This window comes from Pungitius pungitius, chromosome 7, assembly GCF_949316345.1.
Source record: "Pungitius pungitius chromosome 7, fPunPun2.1, whole genome shotgun sequence".
Classification (NCBI taxonomy): Eukaryota; Metazoa; Chordata; class Actinopteri; order Perciformes; family Gasterosteidae; genus Pungitius; species Pungitius pungitius.
This window is the reverse complement of record NC_084906.1, coordinates 2,723,495-2,748,913: the sequence shown is the minus strand read 5'-3', so window position 1 is coordinate 2,748,913 and position 25,419 is coordinate 2,723,495. Positions and strand designations below refer to the sequence as shown.

At 42.0% G+C, this 25,419-nt stretch overlaps 4 protein-coding genes across 4 annotated transcripts; 2 read left to right on the top strand and 2 right to left on the bottom strand.

Moving 5' to 3' along the window:
• Window positions 1–403: 403 nt before the first annotated feature.
• Window positions 404–7,086, bottom strand: LOC119216518 (glutathione hydrolase-like YwrD proenzyme). Its single transcript, XM_062563348.1, is given in 12 exon segments — window positions 404–555; window positions 979–1,074; window positions 1,419–1,503; window positions 1,813–1,995; window positions 2,074–2,230; window positions 3,362–3,533; window positions 3,665–3,752; window positions 3,838–3,990; window positions 5,043–5,248; window positions 5,774–5,934; window positions 6,013–6,166; window positions 6,840–7,086. Coding segments are annotated over 12 exon segments (1,701 nt in total). The 5' UTR covers window positions 6,940–7,086; the 3' UTR covers window positions 404–409.
• A 966-nt stretch (window positions 7,087–8,052) lies between these two features.
• Window positions 8,053–12,380, top strand: tm4sf4 (transmembrane 4 L six family member 4). Its single transcript, XM_037469444.2, has 5 exons — window positions 8,053–8,586; window positions 9,143–9,232; window positions 10,538–10,686; window positions 11,303–11,483; window positions 12,002–12,380. Exons 1-5 carry the CDS (start codon window positions 8,416–8,418, stop codon window positions 12,017–12,019), a joined length of 609 nt encoding a protein of 202 aa, XP_037325341.1. The 5' UTR covers window positions 8,053–8,415; the 3' UTR covers window positions 12,020–12,380.
• Window positions 12,381–13,494: 1,114 nt separating this feature from the next.
• On the top strand, window positions 13,495–14,938 carry LOC119216519 (transmembrane protein 69-like). Its single transcript, XM_037469442.2, has 3 exons — window positions 13,495–13,655; window positions 14,033–14,077; window positions 14,165–14,938. Exons 2-3 carry the CDS (start codon window positions 14,033–14,035, stop codon window positions 14,894–14,896), a joined length of 777 nt encoding a protein of 258 aa, XP_037325339.2. The 5' UTR covers window positions 13,495–13,655; the 3' UTR covers window positions 14,897–14,938.
• Window positions 14,939–15,071: 133 nt separating this feature from the next.
• LOC119216516 (mitochondrial adenyl nucleotide antiporter SLC25A24-like) lies at window positions 15,072–24,658 on the bottom strand. The gene is made up of 10 exons (XM_037469437.2): window positions 23,219–24,658; window positions 22,063–22,189; window positions 21,852–21,939; window positions 20,340–20,451; window positions 18,400–18,558; window positions 18,014–18,166; window positions 17,786–17,893; window positions 17,365–17,532; window positions 17,123–17,273; window positions 15,072–16,546 (listed from the first exon to the last, which is right to left on the bottom strand). The coding sequence occupies exons 1-10, from the start codon at window positions 23,396–23,398 to the stop codon at window positions 16,365–16,367; spliced, it is 1,428 nt and encodes a 475-aa protein (XP_037325334.2). The 5' UTR covers window positions 23,399–24,658; the 3' UTR covers window positions 15,072–16,364.
• Between the last annotated feature and the right edge of the window lie 761 nt (window positions 24,659–25,419).

Sequence of the window (25,419 nt, the reverse complement as noted above, 5' to 3'; positions counted from 1 at the left end):
TTAAAGGTGTAGGAAAACCTGAACGGAGATACACTAAACGGCTTCATTCACTTCACGTGATTATTCAATTTGTAAGGGTTATTTATTTAATTAACTTGTTTTCACACAAGCAGATATGGAAACATATCATTATCTTTTTTTTCATTGATGAAAAAGACACTATATTAATCTTTAATGTGATATGCTATGATGCTGCGCTATTACTGTGCTGTTTTTAAGTTGTTGTCAAGTTATTACATGCTAATACGATGGTTGAGTATAGAAGCCAAACAAAGTGGGAATTCTGTTAGTGCCAAATATTCAAAGTACCTCTGATCAACAGTTAATGTATGGGAATTTACTTTAATATGTTTTGTGATCGATTGCTTTGATTATTGCGTCTACACTGAAGGAGAGAGGTCATTTGTCTCTAGTATCCCTGAGCACATCCATCTGCTCTGGGGTCTGATCCCGCCCAAAGCACCCTGGATGGATGACCAGCTTGATCGACAGATGGGCTCCACCATTCACCGACCGTGATGATCTGCCCTCGCCCAAACTGAGACCTCATGTGGCCTGTGTGTTTGAAGGAGAAGATAAACCACTGCATTACACATTAATTACTTCTGGGTCGCAAAATAAAACGACAGAATCTCTCTATATGCTCTATAATCTGACCATGAAACAAGGTACACAGATAAAAGCAGGTGAAGTGTCACATAAAACACGTTCACACTCAGAGAGCCATAGAGCAGCAGCTAAGTCCAGAACCAGAATCTAACCAGGTGTATCAGGCATTGTTATTGTTGATTCAACATGACCATTAGTGAAGTAAAAAACTATTGCTACACAAAGAACATATTTGTAGTAAAAATAGAATCATTGAGACAAAACTTGAAATAACTGACTTTTTGACCACTTTCTGTCATCGCTGCCTACTGATCCTGTAGAAAATTACGATGCAGCTTCTGCCAGCAGTAATCGCGTGAGTAAAGTTACCTATGATTGGCCAGAAGACTTTGTGGCCGCGTCTCCTCAGCTCTTCCGCTACCTCCTGGCTGATCCCTTCCTCCAAATGAACCGACCACTGATCAGCTGGACGCAGAATGTTTCATCAGAATAAGATCATCATTCATACAAGCAGGAGACATACTATTTATATTTCACAAATAATTAGAAATCTCATCTCAAAGTGAGTTACGATATAAAATGTGATCTGTGATTCAGTTGCAGTTTATGGTGCCATCTATAAAAAGAAGAAGAAAACTACCTATATCTTTTATGGCTAATAAAACATCAGCCCCATTCCCTTTTCCTAGGATTAGAGAGCCAGACAGCGGAACTCCTAATCAGAAAGAGCTGGTTCACGTGGTGACCGGTTTTCTATATGTGACTTTACAGAGTCTGTGTGATCCGGTTTTTCTGAGAACATGACATACTTTTGTGGTCATGCTGTACACAGACTCTTGGCGCGTCCAGAGCTTGTTGAGGATTCATCCCAAACTCAAGCATGTTCAACAACACCTAAACACAAGGGCAAAGTCAGTTGTTAATGAATCATTAACGCATTCATCTCATAAGACTAAACTCTACTTAAAGTGAGGTCTTTTCTAGTCACTTGTGATGAATTCAAGCCTGCTGAACTCAAAAGTTTGTGTTTCCAATTCCCTGCTATAGACTTTTAAATAACCAACTGCAACTTATTTGCAAATGGACAAATCAAGAGATAATATTCATAAACCACAGAGGCAAATAAAATGTCCACGGGGCCATATCTTATTGACTTACTGCAAACTGTATCAAAGGCCAGTCTATTTCTTGATCACAGCGTACCTGGACATGTCCTTGTGGTTGCATCAATGCGCCCATCAGCCCCAGTGCAGCGAGGAGACGTGGTTTTTGTGACGTGGTTGCAGAGTCAGTGAGAAGTGCAGCTATCAAAGTGTGATATGGACGCCTCCCCCCGGCAACGCTGTTGACGTGGTTACGACGCAGACAAAAGTAGGCACCGCGATTCTGTGAGCAGGAAAAAGGGATCTCACGAAAACAAAATCAGATCTCAAATTGGCAAACCCTCTTTCTGACAGCTCAGACCTGCAGGGAGAATCCACAACCTGTAGGGACGAGCCCACTTCCAAAGCCCATGTAGGTGCTGTTGACAAAGGAACAGGCGTTGCCCTGACTGTCGATCACGCAGAAATAAACTGTGTCACTTCCTGTTGACAGGCCGGGCTCCAGTCCTTCCATGGCCCTAAAGATAAACACACACACACCCATTTAAAAAAAACACTGGGAGACACTGGTGATTTTTATCAGATCCATCTCATTTCAAAATAAAGGTGCACAAGGCGCCAACTGTTCACATTGCATATTGGAAGCACCGGCTATCACTTAGATAATCTTTATAACTGTGTGCTCTCTCACTACCTGTCCTCTCACAGTGTGTCAGGGATAATAATCATATCAGAGAAAATATGGTTCAAATATATTTAGCAGGGTGTTGGCTGAGATGTCTGTTTGCCAGCTATATGTAAACAATGGTTTAACAGTGGGTTATTGCGGCGCATGTAAATATTATCTATGATTTCCTGCTTACACTTTATTTCTCCCCCAGTTACCAGCTCTATTATGTGGACATAATGACTGTAAATGACTGTGTTGCCGTTCTCCTTACAGTTTGTATTAATGAGACACAATAGGCCTGATTCATCTTAAACAGGTTAGTTATTTTAATTGAGTTAACGGGATACTTCTAAGTGTATCGAGTGTCTGTGCGACACCCAAATACACTTAGAACTGCATGCAGTCTGATACGGTGTATGATATGAGGCATATATTGATGACTCATATGTACATCACATCTATAAGCATAGACATGTCAGACATGTCTTTAGCTTCATCAGTTAAAGACAGACCTTCACGTGGCGAGCAGAGAGACAAAGCAAGTCCAGCCAGTGTGCATGAAGGCCCATTTTACGCCAAGAGATCCCTCGTTTACTAGAGCATATTTTGATTCATTATATATTATTGAAAAATGTATTAACCCTGACTGATCAAGCCATGTCTTTTACTTGTATTATGCTATGTTGATGCTGTTGTTGTTGATGATGATGAATTAAGATTATTATTGCCTAGAAAGTGAGGGCATTAAAGGGGTACAAGATTATTACCAGATCAAGGGCTTACGGTCAAAGTCTACAACTCTGAACCAATAAATACATATTGTTGCCAAAACATTCACACAAACAGGAGACGGAACAGTGCAGGAAGGACCGAGCCATGAGGGGGTTGGCATAAGGTCCTATCTAAAGTCAACAGAGTACGACAGGTACATACTGGTACTAACATACACACACACACATGCACGCACAGCAACACACACCTGTCCATGCAAATGCGCTGCGCTCGCTGGTGACTGTAGCTCTTTTCCAGTAAGCTTTTCAGAGGGATGGTCACATGATCTGGGTCACCAAGGTAATGCAGGGCATCAGTTAGTGCCAAGCGCACACCCTCCACCAGTACATGGATGTAGTCAGAGCTGTTATGGCCTGCAGATACACACACAGACACACACACACACACACACACACACATCAGTGCAGTAAATTTTGACTCATTGAAATTGCCAGACTAATATCTATCTGTAAGATTCTTTAGTGTGTTGAATCAGCATGCCAGTGAGTACCTTTGAGAGGAAAGTTCTCCAGGATGTTGAGCAGCAGCAGAGCAGTCAACCCCTGACTGTTAGGAGGCGGCTCCCACAGACGCACACCCTGAGAACACAACGCCGGCATTCCATCTACTGACTGCGCTTTCAAATATACAGACACAACGGGAGTCTACGTTCGCTGACCTCACCTTGTATTCTGTGCTTATGGGGGTGATGACCTCACTGTCATGGCTACTGAGATCATCCAGGGTCATAACGCCTCCATTCTGGTTAATGATCTCGACTATCGCTTGAGCCACTCTGCCCTGGTAGAAAGCTGGTTTTCCACGCTCGCCGAGCTCCTGTCGACACATAAGTCCACCAATCAATCAGCCGTTTAATCCATCCGCCTAATCTGCCATTCCGTGTACACTACGATTCAAATACCATTTAATGCGACACAAGTCTTGAGTTTTAAAGACATGTGGGTGACATGAACACTGACGTGAGTATCTAGAGGTCTAACAATGTTAGCAAACTAATGGGATGGTGTGTGTGCGAATGAGTGAGTTTCAGTACAACAAAAATGAACGCACAAAGTCACCGCTGAGGAATGACCGTTATGATGCCATGGAAACCATCCATCAAAGAGGCTGAGGTCACTGCTATTGTTTCTACAGCCTCGGGAACATGACTGTGTGTGTGTGTGTGTGTGTAGGGGGAGGGGGGGATTATTATGGGCGTACTTGGCATTGTTTCTGCATTTGTAAAAATGGATTGACCCTTTGATATAGTGATTCAGGCGAGCCGTAACCAGCGCATGCTTTAATGGTGACACACAAGCAGTCAAACAATCATAAATACACAAGCTGTGAGATCAGTAATTGTGTAATAGTGATGTGGGCACCGAGAGGAAACTACAAACTGAGCGTGGTTTAATGAATGTTACATTGTCTACGCGCACAAACCCCCCCCCACACACACATACTGTACATACACACACACAAACACACACGTTCATACAGGACTGAAAAGTAGAAAATGGGATGGGAAAACGTTCTGCCTCTGGGGCACATGGCGAAGTACACAAGACCCCTCCATCATCCCCTTGCAATTTGCCATGTTCTCCTTTTTTTGCCCATGAATTCCTGCCACGCTGATGGTTTCAAAGTTAATTATTCATGCCGCCCCTTGTTACATCAACGGTTTTCCCGGAGAGGCGGCTTTGTCAAGGATCAAATCGCTGGGTAGACGAGGCAACAGCACAGGCGGTTTCTCTGGGGCTCTACGTTGTGTCCTTCTGTTCAAAATCACTATTTGAATAGGTTGAATAAAAAATGGCTCAGTGTTACTTACATGACCTACTAACAGTAGGTATTTGGTGTATTTGTGTGTTTTAGTTTTAATTATTTACCTTCAGGGTCTGGGCCATAGTTGGGTTTTTGAAAACTTGTCCACATTTGGGGGCATGACCATCGATTAGCAGGTCTCCCCCTAGCTCCTTCCCATGATCTCTCAGAGCAGCCACCCATTTGGCCCAGTGGTGAGCCGTTATCTCTGCAACAGGAAATCAGCACTAAGTGTGAGTCATGGCTTTGAGTGAGGAGAATCTTTTGGACACTGGTTTTTAATTTAAACCGGTGGTTTTCAGACTGTTAAAATGACAAGATCCTTCTGGCTTACTGTTACTCATTATTTTCTTCTCTGATATTAAAACATTCCCTTTGTGTTCACAATTCTCACTTTCACTTCCATTAATCTTTTTTTTTATTATTTCATTTTCCTAAGACAAATTCTGACAGGTAAAACAAAACATTGTACATTTGTGGCATGTATCTTGTTCCTTGATCTACAATCAGTGGGCACAGCTGTTGAGAAAAAGTGGGTTGTACTTCTAACTAAAACTTTTCTCGAGGTTATGCTCTATTCAGATCTTCAGATGGTTACTGCTCTTGCTGATTTACCCATCAATAATAATTTTGGATGCAAAACTCATAAAATAATTTGAGAGTCAAAAAAAAATACTATTCAATAATAGCTGCACTGATATTAAAACATTATGTAAAATTACAAACATCCTATGTTTTCCCCTTACAGATGGATACACAAACACACACACACACACACACACACAAACACACACACACCAAACCTTATGACTACCAAACAGCTGTACGGTATCACACCAACATGCAGGGGCGCCTGGTACTGTGACATTCAAGGCATCAGCAGGCGAGGGAGGTCCTTCTGAGGTGTAACCACGTCCTTCCAGCAAGTCCAGGGTCTGAGCTCTGGGCGAACGACCACTGAGGATACAAGGAGAGGCTCATTTAATCATTCTGCAATATGAAGACAACAAAAGCACCCGAAAGAGGAGTTTCGACCTGCCGTTTATTCCTCTGATCTCTCCAGTGTTTCCGTTGAAGAACAAGCAGAAGGCGTCTCCACCAGGGCCGGTGCTGCATGGCTCGGTTACCGCTAGCGCTGCTGCTATGGCGACCGCAGCATCTGCTGCATTACCGCCACGCTTTAAGATGTCTGGAAACAAACACATGTCCACATGTGTGATTTATGTAAACCTAAACGGTCTCTATCAGTTTATGTTGTAAGGGAAATGTGCAACCACTTTGGGTAGCTCACGTGTGAAGACATCTTGCACGTGAGCTACACAAGAACATACTAAAAAACATTATGTATCTTTTACATTTTTTCCCTTTATGAGCTGTGCGTTTCGTTTTTTAATGGTTAACATTTCTCAAACACCAATGGCCCATGTTGACTCTGTGAGAAGGACAAATAGAATTCCCTTCATCTCCATTGGTATCTCGAAATCTCTTATGCACTCCGACAAAATAAGTAAAAACCTACATGGATGGTGGCCAGATTTGTAGAATTTGAAAGATCTGTAGTTGACTGAAGCTATTTGACAGTCGATTGGTGTTTAATTTCATACGTGTGTGTATGACACAGAAGTATACATGTATGCGCGTGTGTTTCTCATGTACGTGACGAGTGTGTATGTTTTATATATGCGCGTTTAGGTTTAGTATGTATGTGTCTCACTAGTGTGTGTGAAACCAATTCAATAGAGTGTTTCATTAGTATATATAACAGTGTCTCAATAGTTTAGTCCTTAACAGCTCCTCCCAGAAAAAAAAACAAATATGTGTACCAGATAGTGACGTCACCGTGGCAGTGGGTTTCCGCTTACCTAGTCCTATACCAGTAGCTAGCGGCTGGCTCGATGCCACACAGCCGTGCAAACACACAACAGGTGACCGGCGGGAGGAGAAAGCCAAGTCGGGTTGCATCCCGCTTCGACTAGCAGCTGACAGGCGGAAATACCTGGACAATTGAACGCTGCTGTGGTCAGGGACAGGGCGCGCAACTTCTGATCGGTTACTCGGGTATCGGTTGAGTTTGCCTCAAAGGGGAAGCCAAAGATCACCGATTACATCGATAGATGTTGTCTTCCAACCTGTTTCTCTTATATAATAGTATATATTAAATTATAATAATATTCACATTTTCGGGCAGTAATTTGTGGAAGAGGGATCATTACGGAATAACAAGTTAGAGTTTGAGACGTCATAGGTTAAATATGTCATGTGTGGAGTGAGGACCCACTACTGTTAACATTTGGTTTGGCTGTAAAACACTAACAACCTAAGTGATATGTTGGGAATAAACTAGGCCACAATGAGGTCAATCAGAACGCATTTAATATACATGTCACCCTTAAGCTAAAAGAGATGTTCTGACAATAAAACATTGAAGTGTAGGATGGTTAGCAGACATTCTAGGAAACTTGCTCAACTCTCATTGGCAAATGTTTGCCAATGAGAGTTGAGATAAAGTTTAGATTTGTACCTGAAATAGCATAGAAATAGAAATAACATTTTTTATGATTTCTACAGGACAGAGGGATGACAAAATGGACAACCTGTCAACCAAAATAGTAAATAGAATTATAAAATCGACTATTTTGAGTTCTATTTAATCAACGATAAATTAGGTTTACAGGATGCACAGGAAACTGACCTGATTACAGCTATGGTAAAGTCATTACCAGACAGGCTAGTGGTCAGCTGATTGTCCATTTCTCCTTTGCATATTTTGTGGGGTTTATTGTGTTCATTTCTCAAAATCCTAATCTTTCAATATTAGATTTCTCACAAACTGTAACACATGAGGAAATATTACTTATAATAAATGACTATGTTATTGTAGAACTTTTAAAGATAAGACCTAATGAGGAAGTCTGTCTTGTTCTCACTAAATCTATTTTGTAGATCAGCCATGAGGGCTCTGCTCTATCGACCAACTGTCTATCTCTTCCTCTTCTATCTCCATTAGCCCAAAACACATGGTAGAACATTAACCACTGTTACACACGGATGAACCCACATCAATGTGTGTGTTTGCATGCAGTCACAGGCGGGTGCATGTGTGTTTGTACATGTGTGCGTGTGATTCTGTCGTATTACAGCTAACAGCTATAAAAGTGAGGCAGCGAGGGGGATGTGGGCTATAAAGGCTCAAGTATAGCATCAAACAAAAAAGAAACAGGATAGGTGAGGCGGACTGGTTCACTAAGAAGATTCAGTAGGGCTGACAAAGCTTTTCAAAGAAACAACCGAGCGTTAGAGCTGTAAGGAGAACTTGCATGGTGGTGTTACAAAGCGAGACATCCTTGCTCTGTCAGATTGAAAGACCCCCGCTAGTTGGGTTTTGAGACACTTCCAAGAGTTGTTCCTTGCAGAGTAGATTGACGTATCCGAGTCAAAATGTGTTCAGGCAGCTTTGCCAAGTGCCTGGGGATCAGTCTGATGCCTCTGTCCATTGTGTGTGTGCTGTGTAACATCCTGCTCTTCTTCCCCGGGGGAAAATCTGTGGACAGCGATCACATCACAGAAGAAGTCTGGTATTTTGGAGGAATTCTGGGATCTGGAGTGTTGGTGAGTATGTTAAAATGACTCTGACACAGTAATAGCCAGCAAAGTCCAGGATAGAGTAGAGGATTCACACTGTGACATCAACATGTTTCTTTATAATAAAGGAAACTTTTCTGAATTTGACTTCAGCTTGTTATATGGTTGGTAAGGTTTATCAGAAGCAGATTATAATTAACATAACAAAAATCTATTTAGGGATGCAATTAACAACTACTTCCAATTTAAATTAATCTTGAAATTATTTTCATTTTTCTTTCTGTCCCTATTTACTTCATCATGTCAGAAATCAGCACAAAAAATATTTATTCTAATAATCCAGATCCACGGGCAACGGTTTACCGTGATTATTCTTATATTCTGAACAACAGTTCGAATTGGTGTGGGGTAATAAATGGCAAATTTAGGAACTGGTTATACAACCAGTTTATATCTTAATGATTATGGAAGGCAGTTCAATTTCCTCTTGAACCTGCACACGATGGAGGAACAAATAATTAGTCATCTTCGTGACATTTTTATATGTATGTGTGTGTGTACTTTGGGTTTGTTTGGGTGACAGATGATCTTCCCCGCTCTGGTCTTCCTGGGTCTGAAGAACAATGACTGCTGCGGTTGCTGTGGCAACGAAAGCTGTGGCCGGAGATTTGCGGTGAGGAGATTTTACACAGATTATTTTACCATGATTAAGATATTATTCACAGCTCTTGCTTTTCAAAGTAATGCAAGATCCAAAATAGCACTTTTTTATATATGTGCTTATATATATATTTTAGAATAAACTGTTTTATTTTGGTTGGGGAGAAAAATCTTGTGAATAAAACACTGAGGATTAGCAAGTAAACCAACATCATCAATTTAAACGAGTACTCTTAACTGTTTAAATACTGCAATCGTTGTCATGCACAGTACGACAACACTTAAATAAGTATCATATGGAAAATTCAGCCGTCATTCATTTTTATTATTTTACCCTTCTGCTTTTCAAGTCGAAATGTCCTCAGTGGAAAAGGTATATTACACAAGCTGTTGTGGCTACAATTGGAAAAACAAATCAAGTGACACCAAAAGCCCTAGAAATGTATTTTTTATAGCGATTTTACAAATGTCAGCCAGTCAGGTGCCCTCAGGTGAAAGAACAACCAGCATTTAACCCAAAGAAAATTCTGAAACCGATTTAATTGGCGTGACCGGTGTTTCAACGCCGTTGTGGATATTTCCAACCTAAAGCACATAATGTGAAGGCCGTTGTTGTTATTTTAAATCCATCCCATTAATTGGATTTAAATATTATTTGCAGCCGCGGCAGCTAATAGTTATTCAGTTATTTTTTTCTTCAAGTGAGGGATTTTTTGTGAACAATCAACTTTTTGGAAAGTGTTGATCTTTACATTCACGTAAGTTATATGCTGAGCTGTGCTGGCACAACTGGACCTCTGCCACAAACACAACTTTTATCACACAGGCCTTTATTATTTGAATTTTGTGAGGAATAGGTACAAAGAAACATATGAATGTCTTGACTGGCCTTGAAAAAAATAAATAATACTAAATAAAGAAAGCCAATTTCATTTTAATCAGTTTTACCACCAAAGTTTTGATTTATATTGCAATAAATGCCAAAACACACATTCAACCCGAAATTGATTTGATTTTGAAGACATTCCTCTGGTGGGAGTTTCACAGGACCTCCCCACACGTACAGTAGCTGCAATTGTTGCGGTTCACACACCCGTATTGATCGACACTGCAGGAATGTGTAGGTGTGTGAGTGTGTGTGCGTCAGAGATCTAATTAGCGAACAAAAGTCTAACAGATTTCCACACACACCTCTGTAGCTCTGTCCATGACCCTCGGCCGCCCCGCTGCACGCTGAGATAAAAACTTCAACACAGTGACAAAAGTTAGATGCAAGATTTCTGAGGTATTGATTCCCAATAACTTGTTCTCCCTCTAGATGCTGAGTTCCATACTGTTTGCAGCTGTGGGTGTTGCAGGGGCTGGTTACTCTGTCATAGTTTCGGCTGTGGCCATAAACCATGGACCCGTGTGTCTGTTCAGGAATAACGTCACGGAGAACATATGGGGCTTTCCTTTCTCAAATGGGTGAGACACCCACATCTCAAAATGAAGTATTTCAATTGTTCACTTCTGTTTCAAAATACCTGCATAATCACTAAATATGTAAATTTGGTACAAACCCTTGTTTAGTTGCTTAGAATATAATCATGTTGCTTGTTCATGTTTTGATTTTACTTTAAAAAAAAATTGTTTGACATTTGGGAAATTAACTTATTTGCTTTGATCCTTTCATTTCCCTAATGGCAAAAAAGAAAGAACAAATGTCCTAACATGTCAAACTATTCTTTTAAGAGATTAGTTGTGGGTATAAAAGCAGAAAGAAAGAAGAACAGCTTTTAAGAGTCACCCTTTGGCTCTGGTCTGGTGTCAGACTGCTCGTTCATTCAGTTATTTGGTGCTTGCCACTACACCAATGTAGTATTACATGTGATGTCTTGAAACAAAAATCAAGATGACTAATCTTTAGACTAATCTTTCACACAAAATATGTTGGCGCCGTCAATAAACCAAACTTCCTCCCATCCAGCTTACTTTAAAAATCAAACCCATTTTCCACAGTTCACACTTTCATCATGATATATAAACTATTAAACTTCGAGCTCATTCACTGACTCATCTGCTCTTCTCCCTCCTCCTCCAGTGACTACCTGTCCAACAAATCTTCCTGGGAGACGGTTTGTTTGGAGCCGACCGGCGTGGTGTCCTGGCATGTGTCTCTGTTCTGCGTGCTGCTGGTCATGGGTTTAGTCCAGATGGCACTGTGTGCTGTGCAGGTGGTGAACGGCCTGCTGGGATGTCTGTGTGGCTCCTGCTGTGGAGGGGTCAGTATTTAGTCCTTGATAAAATAGGTTGAGTTGAGTCCATTTTAAAAAAGAATTGGAGACATTTTAAGGGAAATCCGCAACAATTTATTTTTATTATTGCACTTTGTGGTTGCGTTTTTGTTTTTACAAATTATCAATTTATTCCTTTTTTTCTTTCTTTAAAACCGTGGCTTTGGCCAATGCAGTAACTTAAAAGCTATACAACCACAGTTATAAAATAAACAGAGAAGACATAATACATTTATTTGCAATTATTCTGGCTTCTGCATCTTCTAGTCAAATAAAAGAAAAAGAGAAGAAATAAATTAAACAGACTTAATGGTTGATGTGTGAGAATCCCACGGGAAGTATAAAAAACGTCCTTATGGTGAAACACCTATACTTGCTTATAATACAATTTTAACTTGTATAGGCTACTGTGAACTGCTAATTTAATTTAAGATTTGGTACTCGGTTGGTGAATGGAAGTTCCATTTAGTTGGTTACATTAAATGTTGATGATTTTTGTCTTTCAGAGTGATGGAGCTGTCTGAGAGTCAGCAGGCGCCTGCTTCTTCTGTTCTGTTCATAGAGGATGACAATAGTTTCTTGCTTGATGCCACAGCTCTGAGTTTTTGCATTGAATGTATGAACAACACTGTTGAAATGACAGTGTGCCGATTCAAAGGGGTTCCCCTTTACTCTCTAGCAAATATTGATGACTTTTTCTTTTCATTGTTCCATTTGAAAATGCATTTTTTGGCTGTAACCAATTTCCAACACTATTTTACCACTGCAGATTTTTTTGGTCAGTTTTTTCTCTGCCAAGTCAGTAAACAAAGATCATATTGTTGGTTTGTAAAGCAGATGGGAGCATTAAAATGGATGAAACCAAGATATTGCTTTCAATGTGGTTGTTTTTCTCATCAAGTCAAACGTAAATAAAGGCAGCAAGCTGTTAGAAAACAACCTTCCATAGATGTTGCATGACTTCCCCCTAGCGGGACATTTGGTATTGTGAGCACAAGCATTAAATAGGGATTAACATAGTGCTGGATCTGCAGCAAAAAATGAAATCTTACGTTTTAGAAGTCTGAGAAATACATGCCTGGGTCCTGGGTTTGAAATTCACCGTCTGTTATGAGGCAAGAGAATTAATAGGGTGTTTTAATCCCAAAAGTAATGCTGCAACAGACTTCATTATAGTTGCCATCCATTAACAGAACAAATGTTCTGTGGAGTGTTTTTTAGGTGTGCCATAGGAAAAAAAGTTTAAACTGTCACTGTTTAGCTGTCAGATTTTTTCACCTCTCTTTTTTAACAAACAAAATGTGCAGTATATGCCTTCAAAAAAGGAAAAAAGGAAAAATGTACCCAACTGTCCCTCAGGAAAATAAATCAAAAGGAGACGGAGAACATTTACTCTGTTAAATGACATGAAGAAGAAAATGGATCCCAGGGGAGTAACTGAGAGCTGACAATGTGCCACTGGTCCACTGCCTAATGATCCAGAGCTGGTCTTAGGTTCTCAGACAGATTTTGACAAAGACCTGGAGAGCCTAAATCAGACTGTCTGGGGCAAGGTGAGTGTTTTACACTCCTTCTGGATTATGCTACTGGCTATCATAGCGACATAAACACTTGAAATTAAGCCCAGTCGCCACCCAGTTTCCTGATCATCAGTGAGATATTTCCTACGCCTTAATAGACTGGACAGAGTCAATCTTGGATGATTGTTTGGATACAATTTGGAAAGACACACACCTGCTTATATAAGGTTTTGAGTAGCAATAGCAGCATCATGCTTTATATGCAGAAAGTAAACAAATCCTTGATATATTCAGATATATTGGAGATTACATATTTATATTTGGGTAATCAAATAATAATACAAATCTTTACTCGTCAGTAGTGGTTTTTAATTGATCAACTAGTCAGTGTGTCCAGCCGTCCACAGTTTTCTACTAAAGAAGCAACGTCTTATTTAATATTTCTATTTCACTGTTTTGTAGCGGAACCATTGATCCAGGACGCCTGTTGCAGCGCACGGAAGAAATAGTCTGCGTACCAACGTTCCGCCACTGGCAGCATAACTGTCTGCTGGCTGACCCTGGGACCTTCATGACAAAGTTGTCGTACGATGTATTCAACCTGAGCTAAAGGTGCCAATGGTGTCCTGCTTTCACAGCGGTACGTTCCTAATGTGACGTTAAGTCAAAGGAGTCCTCCGTTTAGCTGTCAGCGGTCAAGCTGTCCACTGCTAATGCTAACAGGCTCGGTCATCTCTGCAGGGACTTCCATCGTGAACTATTGATTGATATGATAGATACGTCTATGTATCATATATTATAAAACGATAGATATGAGTTTAGGTATGTATGTTCATATATCTCTGATAGATAACGTTAGATGTGTGTATCTACGGTGCTGCTGATTAAGGGATCTTAACTAGAGAAGGTGAGCGCAGCACGTCCAGCAGTTGCAGGCTCAAATGTTACCGTGTTTTGTCGTTACTTGTTTTGCTCTATTTTTCTTGACTTCACACGTAATGATTTTTTTTTTTTCAGATGATCTCTGCTGTATTACGAAAAAGCGCCCTCTCAGCTCAGAAGGTAACAAAGTATTCGTGATGTGGTTTCCTCAAACGCTCTTTTGCTCTCGTTTTCTAATGATTGATCATGTGGATTTCTTGCGTGCAGGTTCTGCATCGGGCTGGTCCTCTACAAAGATGCTGGACGTCAGCCCCGAGGCTGCTGTTACCAGAAAGGGACGACGGAAGAGGAAGAAGCCCCCCTGCTGTCCTCGCGTTCGCCAGGGCCGATGTCTCTCACGGGGACCGGGTTAGAGCGCCACCATTTCTAGCGAGGAACCAACATTTCCACTCCTCGGCTGTGAGGCTGAAGAAGCGACCGAAGCTCCAACCCCCCGCGGAGATGCCTCTCTTGCGCTATGACATGAGGGACTTGTGGAAAGGTCCCAAACCAGCCTTGTTCCTGGGCTTTGCAGGACTAATCCCTTTCGTCGCCCCCGCTGTGTTCATGGCGGCGGCCGAGGGCTACTCTCCGGATTTGGCCTTTGCTCAGTTAGCGTACGGCGCCTCGATTGTCTCCTTCCTGGGTGGAGCTCGCTGGGGATTCGCTCTCCCCGAGAGCAGCCCGGCCAAACCCGACTGGATCAATCTGGCCAACAGCGTGGTGCCCCCCCTGTTTGCGTGGGGGTCAATGCTCATGAGCGACAACATTATTCCCGCAGCCACCATGGTTATTATGGGCCTGGGAATCTCGCTGCATTATGATCTGTCTCTGCTGCCCACGTACCCGAGCTGGTTCAAAGCCCTCCGCTCCGTCTTGACCTTTGTGGCGTGTTTCTCGCTCGTTGGCACGCTCCTGATTAATGGAATTTACCCAGAAAAAAATCTATTGGCTGGTTAAATAGTGTGTGTATGCAATAAAGCCACGGCGTTTTATGTCTTCTCCCTACTCTACGGTCTTAGTCAAAGGTCGGTCTGGTCATAATCTGTGTGGTTGGTTAAGAGCCGTTCATTCTATAGAGAAGTAGCTTCTGTAAAAGCCGAACAGAATAAAGAAGAAATTTAATAGAAAGTATAATCCCATTATCAGAAGGCTATAAAGCATGTTTCCTCATCAGGGGTTTACTTTGAAGACCTCTGTGTAGAGGTTTGTATGTCTGTGGTCTTTAAAATGATTCTAAATCACTTTTTTGTTAGTGAGTCAAATCACTAAGAGACACCTGAATGTTCAGATTGATTTTACAAATTGGCAGAGCCACTCTGTCCTTTGACATGGCCAGGATCAGACAGCTGAAGTCTGGAGTACTGACATTACTGAGAAAAAGGGTATTACAAAACCTCTTAAGTAGAGTAATCTCTGCTTAAGGCCTCAGGGGTCAAATGCACAATGTGGCATTGCACACCACTCAAGGCTTCGAGTGAAGGCCTGTAGTCTGTTTGTAATACATTTGGGTTTGTACTAGTTTTCTGACCCAACAGGTTCTGGAGGTCTCAACTGACACATTACTTTCCTCAGTAGATTGTGCCAAACATTAATGACAGACATCAAAAGTATTTAGTCAAATTCAAACCTATTTCAATCACAGTAGGCTGAAAACAAATGCACTAAGACATAGTGTATTAAAATGGTTTTATTACCGTAAACACCATCCAGGGAACCAAACATTGGATAGAAAGGCAAACAGAGTGTGAAGTCCATGGATGTCGATGAAAAATCACACAAGGCACATTACTCCCATTCACCAGACTTGGAACGAATCCATTACCTATGGGTACAGGTATCTCCTCATAGGTAGTGGATTCAAACATACCAGAATTTCAACCACCAAAGTGTCCGTACATTATTGCACTTGAAAGGTTTGCTATGAAAAAAAACTGAAAGGGCTTGTAAATAAATGGAAGATTTTACATTTACATTGTAAAGATAGCAAAACAAGTTTTAATGTAGCTTAAAAGAAATTGCTTTTAAATGACTGATACAAAAACGTCCACCATTTTAACCCAAATCAATAGCAGTAAACTTGGCAAAAAATGTTTCACAATACAAATAAAACCTGTAAGAGTTTTCTTTGGTTTTCAGGTACTTGACATTCTGCTCTTTGGTTGATAAAACTGATACTGTTGATCCATACTGGGCCACAAGATTGCAGTGGACTTCAAATAGTGCGTGCAACACCCAAATCTCATAAATCCTTATAAGCCCTCTGAAGAATTTTCTGTCTCTTTTTTAAAGTAATGGCTCAACAGTTAACTCAAATTTCTGCAGTGACTCCATCTGCAGTACGTTGAGGTCATGACCCACAAATAAAGAAGCTCTTATTTTGAAATGAACAAATCTGCTCAAAGACAGTAACAGAGGCCTCTGTTGCTTACTTTTGAATACCCAAGCTATCCTTCATGTTCTCATACACCACGTAGCTGATGCTGACAGCCGGTATGACCTTCATGAAATTGGGCAGGATGCCGCGGTAAAGTCCAAAGAAGCCTTCCTTTTTCAGAATCTTCTTCACCATCAGATTCATGGGCAGCTGCTCCGAGCCCTCAAGAGAAGCTGAGAAACCAAGCGATGGACCAGTGTCAGGTAATGATGTCAGTGCTTTCATTTGAGTATTTAGAAGACATTGACCAACTAAACCAGCTAAATGACATGTAATGTAACCACCCACGTGATGCCAAAAGTTTTAATTCCCCAATTTATCTTCATTCATCTTTATAATCACGTTCAATAATCTCCAAAAAACATGTGAGGCTAATCTTCATGAACCTTTGGATTTAGCTGGCATCTCCTGGCCACCGGGGGGCGGCAGAAACATGCACGTTGAGAGGATATCAACCAATGTTGCGTCTACCTGAATATATTCCACTTGCCCTGTTTTTTGAGTCTCTACTAACTCTTGAAGGGGATATCAGGCTTTATAGCTGCCCAATGTAAGACAGAGTTTATCAAATATTTGCACAATTGCTTTGAGTGTTGTTTAGTGCTGCAAAGTGTGTCGAAATCAATCAGTGTATATTCCACTCGTTACTGACTACACTACACATGTAAATCCCTCTGCATATGATTATAGGAACAATGCGCTGAATTCAAAAGTTGACAACATTTTGGATGGATTTCGGTCGTGTGTACCTTGTGCCTGCATCCTGGTGCGGATCAGAGCCAGCGGGTAGCTCATCAGCTGGCCACACGTGCTGGAGAGAGTCCCACAGCCGAGCAGCACCAAGATGCCCGGGTTGGCTGAGTCTTTAGAGTAGCGCGACAGCCAGAGGTTCTTCAAGCTCTGGTGAGGATAAGCAACGCGTTTATTACCTGTTGAAAGGTGACCTTTGCAGTAAAACGAACAAGTTTTTGTATATACTTTTTCTATGTACCTCGTAAACCGCCAGATCTATGCCAGCATAGGGGATGATGCCTAGAAGATTGGGAACATAGCCTTTGTAAAAGGCCTTCACTCCCTCCTTCTTCAAGATTTGCTTGGCACAGTCAAACATTCCTGAGTACTGTCCGGTCTTCCTCAGCGTCAGACGGGTTTTCATCACCTGCAAGGGCACAGGTGTTAAGAGGAGCTGCTCTTCACCTGACAGCACTCTTGGCAGCCAGCAGCTCGGCGATAAGAAGGAAGCCTTCTGTCTGATGAAACAATTGTCCGTAACTATCGAGGATAATTAATGTAGACCAACTTTTGTCATCAAAGGTATATGAAAATGCGTGTTCTCTTTCCCCTCTTAATACTGTGGTAATAAACCAACCATTGACACAGATGGACCTGTAAGTGCCTCCCCCTCTGCTCACCTCCATGGGGTAGATGGCCGTTTGTGCCGTGGCTCCAGCCAGCGATCCAGCCATGAACCTCTCGTGGGTCTGCACCTTCCCGGGTTCACTGGACAGCAGCTTCTTGAACTAATGACGCACAGCGGTAATGGGAGCATTGCACGACAGCTTAATGACTCATCGGGACTGTTGGCGTCAGTAGAAATGAACTTCAGCTGCAATTGCATCTTGGGGTTCATCGGCGCGTACCTGCTCATAGGCCATGAATTTGATGGCTGTCTCCGGGGCAATCTTCAGTACGTTGATACCATTTCCTCTCCATAGAGACATCAGTCCTCCTTCTTTTAACATCTGCTTAAAACCACTGACCAGACTGATTTTATTGGTCTTGGAGGAATGCACCTGTGTATACATGGTTTGCAATTTGTTACAAGCAGGTTAACCACCTACATTGTTTCCACTTTTGCTACATTATCTGTAACATATTTTCATTGTAATTCTGAAGTATGAGATAGCAGCCTACTTTTATTAATAGTGTGGTCTGAAGGCCTTTGACATATAATAAGATATTTAAATATATCTATACATGTGTATACTGTATTTATTTTTTAACATATGACAAGTGTTTTACTCACCTGCATGAAAACCTTCATCCTGTCCAGAGGGGCTGTTCCTGTGCGGGACACGGCGCCAGCCATGGCCCCCGCTGACAGCTGCTTCCACCACATGCCGGTTGTCTTCTCCTCCTCCGTGAACTCATCTGGGATGGACAGGCTGTCCCCAATGTCCAGCACCTACACACAACATAATATCCACCGCATACTCCCACATCAATCTATACATACACATACATACATACACGTAGAGTCAGAAGCATACTTGGAGCCAAAATCCCCCGACGTCGGTACACTGTATGCTGACTGCAGAGCAGAAACATGACTAAGCTGCCAAAAGGCTGTCTGAGTCTCTGTAGAGCTTAGTGTTGTTTCAAATATGATTTACATTCCATGGAAGTAAGCTTTTTATATTCATGTAAGATAATCAGTTTCTACAATTAGCAGCCTCAACTTACACTAACTTACTTAGAACTTAATAAAACTGCCCAATATCCCAGAAAGGATTACAAGCTTTGTGATGGGATTAATTGAGAATTTTGGCAGAGATTTGGTGATTTGAAGGAGGGATGTAATATTACTGAATACCTTAAAATAACTGTTGAATTCAATGCAACTGCTCCTGAACACCTTGGTCTCACACCTTCAACCACAACCGAACATTATATGTTGTTATTGGATTGCCTCTGAATAACTCAAAAATAATAATTCAAAAATGCAAAAATAATACACAAACTGATGGAATGAGGAAGGATATAAAATAATACAAGTAAAGAAACCCCAGAAAGTTTGTGAAATATATGTATTGAATGGGACAGAAAATAATAATAAGATTATTTCTTAATTACATTTATAAACATATAATTTCTAAAATGTATTGTATTGCTGACAAAAATCCACCCTGCAAATGTATGAAACCCGGTTTTCATCCACGACCAGACGACAACCCCGGGACAGTGAGGCTTAAAGCCCAAACCCACCATGTCCACATCCGCCTCATAGACCCCCCCATCCTCTTCAAGGTCGATGAAAAACCAGTTTCCCCGTTCCTCCTCCTCCTTCCGCTGCTGCCGCTGCTGCTGAGGGGGCAGCAGAGCCATGGACATCTCTAGCCCTTGATCTAGCCTCCGATCCAGCGCAATAAAGTCCCAGTGTTCAGTCCGAACTCCTGCCTGAACTCTGCTCCTCAGACGGATCGGGATCCTTTACAATAACGGGGGAGCCAGAATCGCTCCGGATCCCTTGGAGGAGCACTGAATATGCCGATCAGAAGTCACCACCGCTTCGGCCCGGGGACGCCTCTCCTGTCCTGTCCTCTAGACTCGGTCCTCCCTCAGTGACCTGTCGGCGTCCCACTGACGAACTAATCCCCCTGAAATTAGCTTACGTCCGGCTCAGTTTAGCGGCCACAGGTTCATTTGACCTCTGAGGTTGCCAACGTCAGAGATTAGGCATTGAGTGGGGTTGGCTGTGACTCAGGCATGCAACCACAGTCAAAGATATTTCCTTCAAACCAACTGTCTACATGGGAAATTTCAGTTATGACGCTGGATTTTTGGATGGTATTGAATGTTGCAATCGGTTTAGGACGGGTATATAAGGTCCGACAGCTCAACAGCTTTTCCCATTTGGCCCAATGGTTCTTAAAAGTTAACATTGGGCCTTTTCATCTCTTCGGTTTCCGGCCTTGAAGTGACTCTCACACAGGAAAGAAAACAAATATCTTTACTGTAGTCACCAGCTCCGTCTCCAGAGACGTCAACAATTAAGTCATTTAAAGCTTTACGGTTTGGTCCACAACATGACAAACCCTTCTGATCGGACCAACGTACTCAGTTTCTTTTTTTGTTTTTGTTCTGTGTTCTGTGAGTACATCACTAATTTAACTGAAATAAAGCCATCACTATGGGCTATTTACTCTCCCTGACACCCGCCCACGCGGAGTCCGGCGCTTCCCTCACCGTGGAGTGCTTCCAATAGCGGATAATCTCCTGCAGGTTGGTGGCCGGGTTGAAGAGGAAATGCTCCCTCCATTCATTCCAGTCTAAAGTCATGGTGCCATCCACATCGATACTGTACAAGGAGAGACACAGGAAAAATAATAAGATGAAATGGTTAGGAAAAATAATGAAGTAACTGACATATAACTTAATCGCTCATATGCTCAAACAAGCAATTTGTGGTTTTTGTATCTCAATACATTAGGTAAAGTGTAGAAGACAGCTGGCAGCAACGGATCAGTTAGTCTTGATGATATTAAATAAATGACTTTAACAACTGAACAATCTGCTGTGCAGAATCTTTACGGGTCATTATTGAACGGGACAAACACAATTAAATGAAATATTAGGGACTGATGCATATTTTTCATATTTCATATTTGAGAAGTGAAATCCCAAGTTATCTCAACATCACACGATCAAGCTCTCTGCCAAAGGAAATGACGCACTGTATTAGGAACAATGCAGATACTCTTTTCCAAATCCACTTCACTTTCTCGACCAATAAGCTCCTCCTTTCTTCTGAGAGGCAGAGAGGGAGCACGCAAACAAGAATAACAAGTTAAATCTTCAAACCCCCCGCCGACAATAACAATAAAACAAGTTTAGGCTACGTTAGGCGACACTTCTGAATAAGTTAGCAAACTTTCAGAGCTTATTTTTGTGTTCTGAAATAAATTCCGGGAAAATGAGGAAAAACCCCGCCCGCGTGGTTGGGTCTCTGTTAAAGTCGATCCCTCGTCTGCTCTACATCTTACATTCATGTCGTTCCTGCTCGACCCCACTCATCGATCACTCTCTGTGGTTTTGCAACCAATCTGATTCACAGTCACGCACATCCTGCGTCGGTTCCCTTTCTCGGTCTCACTACCGAGCGTTCTCCTCGTTCACGGCAATTACAACGTGCCGTAGAGCTCGCTGCCTAGAACCTGTCTGACCAGCGGAGCAAAGAGCAACATGAAGAGATGAACAGGACCCAAACTGTCCGCCGTTAGAATGAATGTTGACAGTGTTTTAGTTGCAGTAATGTGTCAAAGTCGTGTTTTTACTAGAGAAAATAAGGGTTTAAATCAGGGCTATGTGTATATATATATATATAAATATAAAAATAAATGCAGGGGAGTTTGAGCTCACCCTGACAGAATAACTAATAATAATTATCAATATTTGTCAGACGCAAAATCATCTTAATTGCAAAATTAAAAAAAAATAAAGAACATTTAGATTTCCAGTTGTGCATTGTTGAAAATAGGTAGTTACTCCACAGAACTCCAGCACTTGTAAAAGGGATCCCGTAACTAGTGGAGGAAGTCGCCTTGCATTGACATTCACCGTGAACTTGCAGTTCTGACCCAGATTGGAGCGGCTGGGACTAATCCATTAAACGTTATCAATAATAAATGATCTACAATGATTTAGTGGGCGATGCTCTTCAGAGTGACCTGATAGCAGCGACAAAAGGAGCGGACGTACCTTTGAAGGATCTTCTGCGCCTCCTCCTGGCTGATCTTCAGTCCCAAATCGGCAAGTGACTGCTTTATCTCCAGAAAGTCTACACAACCTGTTCAAATGTAGAAGAAAAAAAAAGACACAGTCGAGTTCCCAGCATCTAGTTTGACTTTTGGTGCAAATATTCAACATTCGTAAACTTGAAAGTTGGCTGAATACGATTGTTACGACATACCATCGTTGTTTTTATCCAAGCTCTTGAAGGTAAGCAGTAACTTCTTTTCATGTTCCTTTAGATACTTTGAGAACTCGTCGAAGTCGAGCCCTTCGTCGTTGTCTTTGTCTCCGGAGGAAATGATTTTCTAAAGACAACACAGAATATTAGAGATCCAGGTTCATGGTGTCACAGAGCGGGATGTTCTGCTGGCGGTGCCACCCTCTCGCACACAGAGTTTTGGGGGAATTGGGGAACTGATTTTACATTAAAAATTGATCACGTATTATTTACTTGGAATGAGCTATTCAAGCAAAGACAATTATTGTGTGCAGAGGGATTGTTTAAGATAGACTTTTGAAACGCTCTAGACTATTGAAGGCGATCTAAACATGTGCCGATTCAGGACCAGATCCTCAGAATAATGACAAACACCGGGACCTCTTGGATAGGTCTCAAGAGCCCCGACCAAATCCAATCTAAGCTAATCAGTAGAAGAAAAAAAGCTTCAAGAGATGAGTTATAGACACAACTGACCATAAAAGGAGTTTGGAATAGCAGCAGTGGGCATGTTTTTTTCGGATAGTTCATTATCACATATTTGCACAGATATGGAAATCGCCTCTTTTACAACACCTGGAGCCAGTGACAGCTCCTGACCTTTCCTTCGACTCCAGGTTTTACAGCTTAAACTGATGAGAGCGAGTATTGTGGGAGTATTTAATCAGCAAAGGTGCAGCCCTCGATAAATGCTCACCTTTACCTGCAGTTTGCATTGAGACAGTTTCAGACATTCCAGTACATTTTCACATGCTATTTGCCAGCTTTAGACTGTTGTTATTTTTTAGATAATTGACCACAATACAAATGTTTTTGGAGAGGCAGCTGTGAAGTCTAAGTACAGTACATATCAGGGCCGGGTCTAGACAGGCATGTATGAGGGGGCAGCCACAAATCTTGAGGAGGCATTGTGCTCCAGCACCTAGTTTGAGGGGGCACAACATGTATTTGAGGGGGCCAGGCCCCCTCTTGCCCCTGCCTAGACCCGGCCCTGGTACATATCCTCAATGATGTGCTGAGGGGCCTGCATGTACGTTCTCTGAGGCCTGCACTTGGTTGTTATGGTTACTGCAGAGTCATTATCGCGCGCGGTCTTCTTCGGGCCATCGGCTCTCACCTGAGCTGCTCCGTTCCCAGTCTTGATGCCCAGCGCGGCCAGGCCCGCCTTCAGCTCCGACACGTCCACTTTCCCGTCGGCGTTGGTGTCCAGCTTCCGGAACAGATCGTCGTACGCCTTCGACGCATCGTCGGCGCACCGGCAGTCCGTGAAAAACAGCTTCCTCGCGGCTTGATACATCGTGGAGCCGAGACGCAAAAGACGACCGCACTTCGACCGATGTGGAGACGCAAAAACGCGCGCACACGCAGACAGACAGTGGAAGTGTCCGTGCGGCTGGTTCTTCTGGTTTGAAGCAGCAGGGTCGTGAGTCCTCGGGTAGATTCCCGCAGAAGAGTCCTGGCGTGTCGCTGCGGTATTATTCGGATCGGCGTGTGTGTGTGTGTGTGTGTGTGGAGTCGGGGGACGGCTGTTTGCGGGGGATGTGGGTTGGGCAGAAGGGTGGGGACACTGTGCTGGTTCGCCCTGAAGACCTCCTTCTTCTCTGCCGCGCGCACATTCACGGAGGCACACCCTGCGGGCCTCCCCCGTAGTCCATTTCCTTATTAGAGCACTCAGCACTCACGCAATGGGTTTTCTCCCAAGGTTTACTTTAGTATTCTTCAGCGAGTCTTTACACTTCATCCAAAGTTATCCTGTCGTGTGGGTCGGCGGTGTAACCCTAAACCCCTTGAAACACACACACACACACACACACACACACACACTCACGCACGCATATTTGCGTGGCAGTCTACTAGAATAGACCATAGTCCCGAGTGGGCACAAAGCAGTCTGATTCACTTAAGTGAGTCATACCTCCAGGAATCTGGAAGCAGGAGTCCTGGCAAAACCCCAAAATCCCCTGTAACTTTAAATGTGTCCACTGCTCTAGAGACCCAAGAGGCGTCGACTTTGGGTCTAATGGAGATGCCAATTTTTTTAAATTTATTATAGCGTATTACTGCGGAGCACAATGAAAATTCCGCTAAACACAAATCCACCTATAATCCAAAATTCAAAAATAGAACGATGTATACATAAACTGCACTCATTTGTGTAATACCAGCGTGGGATTTGTTGTAGTTGTAGTGCAAAGTAAAAACTTTGAAAATGGTGGTTAGTGAAAGAAAATGCTAAGAAAAGGAAAGTCTAATGACAATTATATTGTCATGGGTCTCGCCTTGATTTTACCACGAGATGGCGTCGAATGTTGCACAACAGCAGCTGGTTTCACTTTGTTGGTGTTTTCGGTCCAGTAGACGCTGCAGTGGCTTCCTTTGACCGCAAGGGAGCAACGGAGAGAAGAGGCGGGCTTTTATAACCTCACATCAAGTAATGTCAATAACGCACATCCGTTTAAGCCCGATCGATTTCAAAATAAAAAAAGAGGCACGTTAACGGGTTTAAATTCAAATGACATGAATCCACAGTACTGCACAAGTATGAGCTACTTGCACTTCGAATGAGAATTACATTTCATTAATGTTGTACTTTCTATTCTACTCCATTTATTTGTTAACTTTACTTATTGCTACTTTGTATATTCAGGATAATGGTACTAAATACACTCAGCAAAGAAATGCATGATTTAAGAAAGGTAATACAAATTTGTCAACACAAGCTACTCTAAAAGACAGAAACCAGTGTGGTTAGACTCAAGCTTTTGATATAATTAAGTATGGTGCTGCTTCTCAGATAATGAATATGTTTTGTAAATATTGTTTTTGTGGACCAATAGTATATTTGTTTTCTATTCTATATTGACATTTACTCAAATCTACTGCTGCATTCCCAGCTCTGTCAAGAACACAAACTTGTACGCATGTGCTAGCTACCTTATATCATCTTTCCCAACTCAGTTTCAGATTGTACTCAATAATAATTTTTTTCTAGTTTTAGCACTCTATTTTGGGAATTTGGGTCAGGGTAAGTCATAATTACTAAATGTTTATAAATGTTTAAGAACACAGAGCAATAAAACACATACATATTTCAAGTGGGTGTGTTTCTTGTTTTCTTAAATGACCATATCGAGCCACTTGTATCTTAAGTATTTCCCCTTTTTACCTCTACTCCACCACATTTCAGAGGTAGATTTTTGTTCCACTACAATTGTTTCAGCTTTAGCAACAAATGAAATTAAAGATTAGTTGTTTGATATCAAATATCAACAACTAATGATTAATTGTATGAAATTGTTTGTTGTTTATTAGTTGTGC